At 37.3% G+C, this 12,770-nt stretch overlaps 1 protein-coding gene and 1 non-coding gene across 2 annotated transcripts; both read left to right on the forward strand.

Annotated features, from left to right (window-relative positions):
* Positions 1-788: 788 nt before the first annotated feature.
* On the forward strand, positions 789-10,031 carry LOC149016218 (hydroxyproline-rich glycoprotein family protein). The gene is made up of 4 exons (XM_089157344.1): positions 789-1,943; positions 2,041-2,190; positions 7,511-7,696; positions 9,214-10,031. The coding sequence occupies exons 1-4, from the start codon at positions 912-914 to the stop codon at positions 9,292-9,294; spliced, it is 1,449 nt and encodes a 482-aa protein (XP_089013470.1). The 5' UTR covers positions 789-911; the 3' UTR covers positions 9,295-10,031.
* A 931-nt stretch (positions 10,032-10,962) lies between these two features.
* Positions 10,963-11,036, forward strand: TRNAV-AAC (transfer RNA valine (anticodon AAC)). The gene has a single exon. It is a non-coding gene; the product is annotated as a tRNA-Val (tRNA).
* The last annotated feature ends 1,734 nt before the right edge of the window (positions 11,037-12,770 follow it).

Here is a 12,770-nt window from a genome sequence, read left to right on the forward strand (position 1 = left end):
ACTAGACCCTTTGGTGGTTGGGGCTAATAGATCGCAATCCAATGAATAATGGGTTCATAAGAAATGGAAGGTATTCTAGTGGTGGGAATAGTTCAAGGGCTTCTTTTTCCAATAATTTTTTTGTAACTGGTAGTTAGAATTTCGTTTGAGAGAGATTTCTTCCACACTCAGATTAGTGAGTGGGAGATGTATATTAATATTATGTAAATTACAACTCAAATATTTGAGTTTGAACTACAACTTGTTGATACTTTAATTATAATTCAAACTCTTTATTGATCGGTTGGAGATAAGATCAATCGAGGATATAGCTAGTTACGTTGGATTTGAATTCATAGACTTATCCTTTATACTGGCGATGTTTTTCTTGTCGGATGATTTTTGGCATTGGAGGGGGTTCAACAAGGGAGAATGTGGGGGGTGGTGGTGGCCAATAAGGAGAGGAAGTGTGTAGAAAGAAAATGAGTGAATAGAGAATCCCTTTACCCACTCAAAAATTTAATATGGAATAAGATACAAGGGTAGTTTAATAAATTAATATTACAAAGGTTTTTTTTTTTTGGTAAACTATTACAAAGGTATTTTGTTCATTTCATTTTGAAATTTAACTAACGGTGTTATGAGTAGGGGTCATACTGATATTTGGATGATGTCATCAGGGGTCCTCCGGATATTTTGGATGATTCGGGGATGACATCAATTTAACGGTACCCCTGGGGTGGCACTGAAAATTTTCCAAATGTTTTTTTTTTTTTTTAAGAAAAATTTCCCAAATGTTGAACGCTTGAATTACCAAAATCGTTCTTGAAGCTTGGCGAAACCGAATCCCTAGCTACTCTGCTGACTGCTCCCTTCAACCGGCGGCAAGTAGCGGCGAAACTGATTCTCTGTTTTGTATGCAGTGACAGATCATGAGCGGAAGCCTCGGAAGACTAGGGAGCTCCAGTATTTGCAGAACGAGCAGACACAGTTTAATTGTCTGCTCTTCTTCCTACTCTACTTTTGCTGGTGGTGGTGGCGGCGGTCGAGGCCGAGGTGGTGGCCGGGGCTCTGGTTCAGGAGGCGCTTTTGGCCCTCCTGACTCGTCCCCATTTGCAGCTCCGACACCTGGTAAACCTGACACTGATGCTGAAGCTGAAGCTGATGATTCGTTCATTCCTTCAGGAGTTGGCCATGGAAGAGGTAAACCCCTCCCTTCCTCCTCAAATCTTCCTTCATTCTCTTCATTTAAATCTTCGGCAAGTTACCCTGCTGGTCGTGGAACTGGCGGAACTACCCAACCACTCCCCAATCCACCCCCTTCTGAATCTGAAGGCTTTCTCCCCAAGAAACCTATTTTCTTCAGCCGGCAAGATCCCCAAAAAACACAATTGAATGATTCACCTCTAAAGGTGGATGAGGATATCCTTCGATCAAGTCTCTTGCCAGCTTTGCCTGGTGCCGGACGTGGACAAACACCTAAACCATCACCAAGCGTCAGTGACAGAACTGGCACTGAAGAAAACCGACACCTTCAATCAAGAAGAGGAGGTGCTGTCAGAATGCAGGATCGAAGTTCTCCGAGCTCACCAAGGTTGAGTAGGGAAGATGCGGTTAAACAGGCAGTTGGGATTTTGTCTCAACGTAGAGGAGGAGATGGGATGGGGGATGGTGGGAGGGGAAGAGGTTTAAGAGGACGAGGTGGGAGGGGACGCGGACGCGGACGGGGAGGGTCAGGTTGGAGGGGAAGAGGTGAAAGAAGATCTGGTCCTTTCGATGATGAAGACGAGGACGATGATAGTGGTCTTTACTTGGGTAACAATGCTGATGGAGAGAAACTGGCTCAGAGAATTGGGCCAGGGATTATGGATAAGTTGGTCGAATCATTTGAACATATGAGTTATGATGTGCTGCCTACACCAGTGGATGATGCTTATCTGGATGCTGTCCACACTAATAATATGGTAAGTATGCTATATTAATCAGTTGCATTTGAATGAGCTCAATGATTGAGCTTGGTTGTTATTTACAGGCCTTTACTGTGATTTCCCTGGCTTGCAGATAGAGTTTGAGCCTGAATATCTGATGGGGGATTTTGAATCAAACCCTGATATAGATGAAAAGCCTCCAATTCCTCTTCGAGATGCACTTGAAAAGGTGAAGCCATTCTTGATGGCTTATGAGGGAATTCAAAGTCAAGAAGAGTGGGAGGTAATTATCAGTTTATTTATTTTATTTAGCAGTAACTATTTTAACTTTGAAAGCCAAACACAAAAGAAACATAGAAGGATATCAAGGACTGTACAAAACCCAAAAGAAATTTACAGAAGCACAGAGAGCAGAACAGTTGCTTACATATGCTCTACCCTGTCTGCAAGATAATCCACCATGTTGCATGGTATTTGTTTTCTGTCAAACAAGATGTTCAGAGACAGGATGTTCTGAAACCCTTAGTGGAGTCTCCCAAGTCCCAACTTGTAGCATTTATAGAAGACATGTGCTCCAGTTTAGCTCCTTGCCCAGTTTCCAACCTAATATGGGGGTACCAGAGTCCCAGTATTGTTGGCATGACATATGATCAAATCATGATGAGTAGCATAACCACTGTTACATCAATAAAGTGACAGAAGGTCCACACTCCTGGCCTTCTTTTGCACATACCTATCATAAAGCATGGTTCCACCTTCATTTGCACAGCATATGTGCTTTATGAAACATTACCGTTCAAGGAGATGGCAGTAATGCCTTTGGTTAAATCCCGTCGCTGTAATGTTTCATTCAAATTTCTCTTCTAGACTCTTTAATTGGTCAAGCCTGATGAGAGACAGATAATAGGAACATTTTATAGGCTGCTGACATGTGGATGTGACAAAATAATGAATATATTTTCAATGTTTTTCCATTCTTTTCACCCATTGCAGATCTGAAAAAAGAGCCTGTAAGGACATCCTAGAATGTCTTTTAGCCTTCTTGCTAAAGGGGCCGAGTTACTGGGTGTACTTGTCATAGTTATCAAAATCGTCTAGGTGACAAGGCGTTTTATGGGCAACAGGGTGGCGGTCCACCTTTTGTAACTGCAAGAAAATCCACCGTTTATTCTCTGGGCGCCTTTTATGCCATATTTGACGCTTTATGGGCTTGATAGTCACAACTTTTGACATTTTGTACTTAGATTTATTATTTTATTTTTTTAAAGATTTTTATTAACTAATCAAAATTTATTCCGTAACATTGAATAATATTGGTTGTATACTTTGTTACCTAGTAACAAGAAGCATGGGATCATTTTAAGCTTAAAGGATAAAAAATAAAATATAAACCTAATCGTAGAAGAGACCAAATCAATTGGGACTTAATAGAAATCAGATTAGTAGGGGAAAAAAAAAAAAGAAGAAAAGAAACCCCATACCATACACACCATCAAAATCATTACTAGTTTGACTTTACTGAGGTAAGTCTTGCATTTTCGTATTTCTATAAATCATAATCATATGCTATGTTGCTATGTTGCTATGTTGCTATGTTGCTTTTGTATCATGTTGATATGAACTTATATTTGTATTTTTTTAATTTTTTGTGATGTGATAGTCTTACATTATTATAACTCTTTAATATAAGTTAAACTTATAACTAGAATTGTACAAGTTTTAGTGTGCTATTGTACTACATAAGGTGGTTGTATTAAAATAAAAATAAAAATGAGTACTAAGATGCTTTGTTCACCAAGGTGTTTAAGAAGGCCCTCAAACGCCTTGGTTGCCTTGCCACCTTGCCACCTTGATAAATATGTTACTTGGACAAGTAAGAAATTGGTTACTATTCACGAAAGCATATATTTCCCTTCTTCGAATTGCTGTAAGTGTAACTATTTATTTTTTCCGGATGGATGCAGTCATCATTCAAAGTTTGGTTGAAATGGACCAAAATTTTGATTTTGGGAAAAAATGAGAAAAATGAGATGGAACTTTGTGTGCAAAATAATTGTACCATATCTTGGTCCATCTCGGTAGAAATTTCACCAAGATGCACTGTCTCGACCGTATTGAACCATTTCATCCATTTTACTCATTAAAATGCCAAGTTTCAACAAGATCTGCAGGAATCACAGTCTCGTCTTGATCTGCCTCTGCATGTTTCATCTTTTTGGGCCATTTTTTTTTGCTTTTTGCGCTTCTTGATTCTCATTTCTCCTCAAATCAGAGTATTCCTTTGTCAACATAGTATGTATAGATGACATTAAGTTTATTATAGGTGAGACACCATCACTTGGTCTATGCTGTGATAGTGTCGAATTTATTTTTCTGTTTCTATTTATTTATTTAATTTTTTTGAAAACTATTAAAATTTGATGTAATCTTTTAAAAATTAAAAAAATATCGGGAGATTTTCAAAGCCACCCCCTGAGTTGTCCAAATAATTAGTTAGAACCCTTATTACTAACACCCTTAGTCTTAATTTTTATTTATTCATTTTCAACTTTATCCCTACTTTCTAAGTTTAAAAACACTACACATGTCTCCTAAATTGTGTGAGGACTTATAATTGGGAGAGGGCTGCAGCCTGCGGAGAAAAAAAAATGAAGGGATAAAGCTTTTGAAGGCAAGCTGATTTCTTCAACTCCACTTCCTTTTTTCCTTGCTGTATTTGAGAACATGAAGCAGCAAGCTTCAAGGGTATTATTGTCATTTAAAAAGGTTGAACTTGCACTTTACTGTGATTTCCTAAGGGTGTAGGGTGTCATTGATATATTTTCACCCTATAAGGGATTTGACTGATAATAACTCAGGGGCTGAGGCTGAAAATTTCCCAAAAATACCAATTATTTTCTGTTTTATAATTAAAAGTAGTGGAATATTAATCATTCAGTTTGTGGCTATCATGTTGTTTAACATTCCATTTGATTGTATGAAACAATTAGGGTACTTTTGTTTCAATCTACAACTCGTTGTATTTGTTGGAAGTTGGAATGATGCGTCTCTCAGTGGTTGGATACAAATGAGTACTTCTCATTGGTTTTTTTAATTAATGCAAAGTGCCTTTCCGATTATGTTATTTATGCTTTAAACTTTGAAGTAAGATACCTCTCAAAATAGGGTCGAAACTAGCCACCAAAATTTTTTGGAAAGGTGCTAGGTTTTGGCGGATATGGCCTAAACTTCGCCACCATCTTGGTTTTGAGGCTGGCTGAAACCGGCCTTAAACCGAAATTTTGAACCTTGGGTCCAATGTAGGATTGGAGATCAATAATAACAGGGTAAGACACCTTGCTACGAAGGTGCTAACGGCCCAGCCCTCAAGAAAATGCTTGGATGCCTAGGCGACGAGTTGATAACTATGTGATAGTGGTGAGAATTGTGATAGATTGTGTGAATGGGATTTATTGATTCTCTGCTTTACTTATTAGACAAATGGATGGCTATGGGACCCATTCCATGAATGTAATAGGCCATGATATCATGCGAGTGTTCTTATGGTTGAGTGGACAAATCAAGTACTACAACCATACCAACAGGGGTTTGGGTGTTTGATAAATCTATATAGGTAGAGTTGATGAGATAATGCCAAGCTATTTGGCTCATATATGATGTTGAGTATTTCCTGAGGAAGGTGATCCTGTTGTGAGTCATCAGTTGAGGACAATGGACCAATGGTTATATTGGGTTTCTGGGGTGTTCGCGGTTGGTGGCTTCTGAAGGCAACTAGGGTATGCATGTCTGGGTCTCATACGTGTGAACATGCTGAGATGGTATGCATCTTTGGGCCCTCTTGAATGTGGAGATAAGATCTACCATGTCTATTGCAAATATTACTTAAAAAAGTTGAGGCTTAGTGGTGGATTGCTAACATTGTTTATTTTTTAATAAATCGCTAATCATGCACTTAGCATGGACCATATGGTTTTATTTTGATTGTTTGCTTGCATGTTTGTTCTCTTTAATCGCATGATTTTATCTTTGATAGGATTAGACTTGCGTCGCATTTGCATTCTCCCCTCACTAAGTTTGTGGATGGAAAGCTTACCTCTAAGGGAATATTTCTTGTTAGATATAGGCATAGGTAGTCTGCAGTGTGCACTAGCCCTAGAGGAGTACAATTGATATGTTCAGGAGCCTGAGGCACATGACTTTGGATGCCTGTGCAGTGACTGTGCATTTAGAGTTCATTGACTATACTTTGTTTTCCTAAACTTAGACTTTTAAGTTAAATTATGGGCTATATTTTATGGTAGGATTTTGATGTAATAGATTTAGTTGGAATTGTTGCTGCTTTGATGGATTTTAATGTTGGGAAAACATTAGTCCCTTAAAACTGTTTTAGTTAAATAGTTCTTTTTTCCACTGCTATGATTGTTGATATCTCTTTGTGAATTAATATTGGCATCTAATGGTCTGGATGTGAGATTTGGCCGTTAAATTATATATTCATAAATTCTGTGGTGTGTTTGTTTACCAGTTTTTCCTTGGGCTTAATATGTTCAGATGGGTGGGACACTATTTCTTTTCCTACTCCTTACATTTACTATTTATGTGTTCGTGCATAGATTTTTATTTTTTTCTTTTCGGTTTTTGAGATATGTATCTTATTTTGCTTCAAATAAGGATGTTTTCCCTTTTTGTTTGGATATTCTGATACCTTCTTTCTGGGGCATAGCTATTAGCTGTTGACAGTTTAGGGGGATCTAAAAGAGCATTGTAGGGTTAAATTGTAAATTTGTCATTTGCCAAGCATAGATACGGGACCTTGATCAAATGTGAAGGTTGCTTCATTGTGACCAAGAGGCCATGGAGTCGAGTTTTTGGAAACAGCCTCTCCATTAAGGAGGGGTAAGGGTGTGCACATTATGACACTCCCTACCTTGTGGGGGTGGTTGTTTAAGTCTTGTGCACTAGGTAGAGCCTTCTTTTGGGTTGTGTTCCAAGCATCTTGGTAGTATCTAGTAGCATGCTACTAAAAGTTCTCAAACCATTGAAAGCAATTCATATCTAAATGAAGTAGTATGTTTTGTTCCCTTTTATCAATGAAAATAAGTTGACATAGGGGTTTTTACGGTCCTTCCCTTCTCAGTGTGCCAAAAGGAGGAGTGGGAGGGGAATGAGGCTGCTCTAGGTCTTTTACAAGATTGTGGGTTGTTTATGTGTTAGGAACTAGGATCTATAGGATCATACTAAGGCTTATATTTCTTTTCATTTCTGGGACGGAGGTGGGAAATTTTGAAGGGTACCTGTGGTTGGGGAGTGGATGTTCCCTGAATCTCTTGTACAAATTTTCTTCTTTGATAAGTCATTAGCAATGAAGAAAACGAGATATTTTTGAGTGGTTCTCTCACATGGATTAGTGACTGTCAAACATTGAAACTCAGGTTAGTAATCAGCCTAAACCTGGATCTCATACATATAAGATCTTTGGATTTTGGGGACTATTCAATCAATCAAAATTGGAGCAACCAATTTAGCCATTCTAATATAGTTAATGCATGTATAATTCTGGTGGATTACTTATCTGAATAATTGCATCGTTTTTCATCCAACAGGAAATAATAGAAGAAACAATGGAGAAGGTACCACATATGAAAGAGTTGATTGATATGTACAGTGGACCTGATAGAGTAACTGCAAAGCAACAACAAGGGGAGCTGGAAAGAGTTGCAAAGACCCTTCCTGATAATTTACCTTCAAGTGTAAAGCGATTCACTGATCGTGCTGTTCTTTCACTTCAGGTTTACCCTCTTCCTCTTTCTTGAATTTCCTTAATGGTGCTGTTCTTTCACTTGCTGTTGGAGGCCTACATCATTCAATGTATACGACTTTTCTTTTTGGATGAATCCAATATATGTTTCTTGATTGACACAGTAGGGAAATAAGAAGCAATCAAATTAATATAATACCTATAACTTCCTTTGACTAGAAACACTAAATTTTCTATACTAGCAGGGCACAGTGGGCCCCAGCACATTCCATGTCAGCATTTATATGTTAGCTGCCACAATCCATGATGTCTAAAATGGATAACAAGTTTCAGGAGAAGTCGGAAGAATGAATATGGGAGGATAAAGTCAATCTGGCAACAGATTAAAGAATGATTGAATAGGAAGTGACACTAGAACTAGGGAATTGGGTTGAACTTACCTCAGACAGAAATTCAAAATCTATATGTAGCAGGAAATGACATTAGGAAAACATATTTTAGAAGAAAGAGAGAACAGAGCAGTGTGTAGCGGGGTTGCCTGCAGTGTGGTTTCTAAAACAAGAAGACCCCCATGACTTAAACAATGAACTAGTTAAAAAACTTTTGACCTTACAAAGGTATCCTACTGAAAGAACCCCCCATGACTTAAAACAATGAACTAATTTAAACAACTACTGAAATTACAATTGTATCCTACTTGAAGAACTTGATGATTACTAGCATGGACAACTATAGGAGGTTCTGAACAATTGCCTTTTTAGGCTGTGTGTTTCTTGGGGTTGTCTTCTGTAGCGGTCATAAGAATTGAACCATGATAGCTCCTGCATTATCATCCTTACCAGTACCCTTATTAGTGTGCTTACAATCCTGATTATATGAAACTTCACTAATTTTTGGATCTTGCATTAGTGGGCCTCAAAATACACCTAATTGTGTTAAAATTGAGGAAAGTAGATAGAGGAGAAACCATATGAGAATCAGAGTCGTAGGGGGGAGAGAGATTAATTGCGTTAAGGAAAAAAGAGGGGGTGGGGGTTGAAACTGCATACATACACACACATAGACAAAAGCTCAAGCTTCCATTCATGCTTTTACATTCCATGCCCAGTACATTGAGCTGGTTTCCCGAATGGGTTTAGGTCCAAGGCTGTGCTGTTCAGTACCTTTCTACCATGATAAAATTTGTTGAAATACTAGCATCTACTTGCAATAAGCAGTAATCTTGTGTCTGGCTGTTGAAGCAAATTTATTATGTTATCCACTTCAGTCTTGTGAGTTTCTCAAAAGCAGCGTGCAGCTGGATTCATTTAATGCTGTCAGAACAATTTTATATTTTCTTATGTTTTGCATACGAAGCGAGGATGTCTACCTATCTGTAGGTGGTATCCTTGTCTTCCATCAAGTATTCCCAGGCCCTACTGCAAACATCGCATGAACTATCAACAGATTTGTAACATTGGCTTGGGCCTAGGAACTGTATTGTGCAACTGGCTAAGAATTGATCTTTCATTTGTATCTCCTTGCTCATTTTTTGAATTTGTTATGCAGAGCAACCCAGGGTGGGGCTTTGACAAGAAATGTCAATTCATGGATAAAGTTGTGTGGGAAGTTTCTCAGCAGTACAAGTAGAAAGGCAAGATTCAATGAATTTTCAGATCCGCTCCCCTTCCCCCTTCTCTGCGGACTCCTCGGGGTTTTTTGTTTTGAGGGTTTTCTTGGACCGGGTATCCTTTTTTCCTTTTTGCAAGGGCATTGAGGTGGTGGGTGGTTGAAGGAAGTTACTGATCTAAATTCTGGTGTTTTTGTTTTCTTAATTATTTGAGGGCATGTTCTGTGGAAGATTAGCCAGTTGACACTCAGTTATGAGTCCTTCTGTTGGAGCTTGCTATCACGAACTCATGTTTTTCAACCGAGCAGAGCAGCATTCGAGTTTGCTGGGCCCATTTTATTGTCAGGAGGAACTCTTCATTTACTCATCCAAATAATTTAAGATTTTGTTATTCAAGAATGCCTACAATGTTTCTTCAAGTTCTCTGTAAGTTAAACCATTATGACCTCCCAAAAATAAGTGTTCGTTACCATCAGAAGTTTGTGTTTTGACCAGCAATGAGAGTGGGAGAAGTTCTTTGAGATGAGGTTCTACTATTCTATAATTCCTAGGAACCCTTTTTGTCTAAAATTATTAAAAGAAGGAATCAGACTCCTTGGAGGAAGTTAAAAAGACCAGAGGAACAGTGCTTGTTTGCTTTTCTTTTGATAAAGATGAGAGGGAATTTGATTGCTACAAGATTCTCTTGTCACTCAAACTTGTAAACCAAAAATCAATAATGGTTGCTTTAGAATTTAGCATACACACTGGAGAAACTGAAAGGCATCCAAAACTACCAAATTATTCATGGAAGTGGTTGAAATGCTTTTCATATTTTATTCTGATAAAGTTTTTTGAACATTCAATTCTTGTAATCAGAGTTTAATTTTTTTAAGGTTATCACCAAATCCATCAGAAAAAGGACAGAGTTTAAATTCAATATTTCTTGGTTTTACTATCTCTACTTACAAACTATCACCATTATACCATAAACATATCCACTTATAATTAGAGATAATGTGCAAGACAACCCATTAAAGTATCTAAGTAAACAAACTAATAATAATAATAATAATAAATAAAAAAAGGAATCGAATGACCTAGAAATAGTTTGTCTAAGGAGGTTTTATGTTCTAACGTCCCTCTACCCTTTTCCATCCCCTAAGCATATAGACCCCTAGTCCTTGTGACCAATTTGATGATAACTAAAATAAAATTTAGTACTTAATTCAATAAAAGCGTGTAGAATGCAAACTAATCAAATATGCGTCTTTTGTCTAGATAGAGAGATGGAAGAAAACACACTTAAATGGTGACATCTCAAGCTGATATGCTCTGGAACATGTCTTTGCCCTTAAGTTTTTAAATAGCACACCTATTGACTATTTAAGTATCTATAACGGAATGATAAAAATCTTTATCATAACGTTATAATTCTACCAAAAAAACCAAAAAATTATAACATAAAAGTATTCTATATCTAACATTTTAGAGACATTTGATAATCCAAATATGTTTTAATTGACAACAAACCTCTATTAAAAAAAAAAAATTGAATGTCAAACCAATTTCAATCTAATTCTAGTAAAAATCAAATGTTGTCAATTATTATAAGTTTTTAATCCTTGTTTACTCTATTAACCATGTGAAATTTTCCTATTTGATTTACCTTTTAGTTTTAACTTTGTTTTATTTTATAAGATATACAAGGTGTCGTGGTGTAGTTGGTTATCATGTCAGTCTAACACACTGAAGGTCTCCGGTTCAAGTCCGGGCGACGCCAATTTTTTATTTTTTTATGGGAATTACATTTTTTTGTGCCTATTTTAGTATTTTACTCCACACAAACCCTAAATTTGATGCACTTATCTTTGATAGATAACTTGGGTACTTGTTGGAATATTTCTCTTAACAATGGCATATTTGTTATTCTTTGTTCTAGTGGTTTACTTGTAGTTTGCTGTCATTTAGAAGGACATTTATGTCCTTTCTATTGCTATATGTATAAACCTCTTTTTGGGTTTAGGGTTTCATAACTCTCTATAATTTGTGTTGGATTATCTCTCTATCTCTCTAAGGTGCGATTCTTTTCTATCTCTCTTGTTCTCTGGTTTGAAGCTTGGTAGTCGATTCTCTCTGTGATTTGAAGGTGCTTTAGCTTTCGCTTGAGGTTCGTGCCGTTCATGGATGTGTTGTTGCTGTGCGTTTTCCAGATGAGATCGTTCTATAGTGTTCAGTGTAGTGATGCCATGAGTTATTGGTTGATTTCTTGAGGGTTCCTTCTTAGAGAAGTTGTATATATCTTGGGTTCTCTAGACTCATCCTTGGATGTAGGCATGGAAGGACATTTCGGCAAATTTCAGGTGAAATTTGTCAAAAGTCACTCGGTTGGAATATTTCTCGTTAACAATGACATATTCAAATGTCGGCCTATTCTTTGTTCTAGTGCGTGTAACCCTTGTAGTCGTTTGTCAACCATTTAGATAGGACATTTATGTCCTTATCTATTGCTATATGTATAAACCTCTTTTTGGGTTTAGGGTTTCATAACTCTCTATAATTTGTGTTGGATTATCTCTCTATCTCTCTAAGGTGCGATTCTTTTCTATCTCTCTTGTTCTCTGGTTTGAAGCTTGGTAGTCAATTCTCGACTTTGTTATTGAATGGTGCTAATTATAAACACTTAGGGGTGCGTCTTGTGTGATTTCGTATTTGCCGTTCATGGATGTGTTGTATATTCCGTCCTCGTTCTCACTTTTCTAGATGAGATCGTTCCATAGTGTTAGGCAGATGTAGTGATGCCATGAGTTATTGGTTGATTTCTTGAGGGTTCCTTCTTAGAGAAGTTGTATATATCTTGGGTTCTCTAGACTCATCCTTGGATGTAGGCATGGAAGGACATTTCGCAAATTTCAGGTGAAATTTGTCAAAAGTCACTCGGTTCGCTGAATACGAAATTTTATCGGCACTGAAAACGAAAAATTCAAAGGTTGGCCATATTTCACCAAACTATCGCGATAAATCACTTGACAGTCGATTTATCAACCATTCAGCTATTTTGTTGCAAAATATCGCCAAATTATCGAAAATTGGCTGAAAAAATCAAATTTTCGACGAATTATCAACTCAATTTTTATGTATTGTCTCTCTCTTCTCTAGATTTTCTCTCTCCTACTTTCATTTTTGCCGAATTCTTTCAAGCTTCGACATATGTCGGTAGATCTTGCTTCATTCTTACTAAGATTAAAGCTATCAATAGCACACAATCGAACAAAAATAGAAAGAAAAGAGACATATTTTATCTTGGTTCACCTTAATGTGAGGCTACGTTCAACATTAGGTTTTTCACTATATTCTTCTCAAATGTTATGTTATAAGATCTTGCTATTCACAAGCCCAAGCTCAAAGTGATGCCCCCACACCCATGTCCGTTGGCAACAAAATGTGAAGCATGAGCCATACTCAACAATTCTTGATGGGTATAACACTATTTGTGATGATCAAGCGAAATTTCACA

The sequence above is a fragment of the Hakea prostrata genome, chromosome 5, assembly GCF_041222555.1.
Source record: "Hakea prostrata isolate BN-2017 chromosome 5, UWA_Hpros_2, whole genome shotgun sequence".
In the NCBI taxonomy this organism is placed as follows: domain Eukaryota; kingdom Viridiplantae; phylum Streptophyta; class Magnoliopsida; order Proteales; family Proteaceae; genus Hakea; species Hakea prostrata.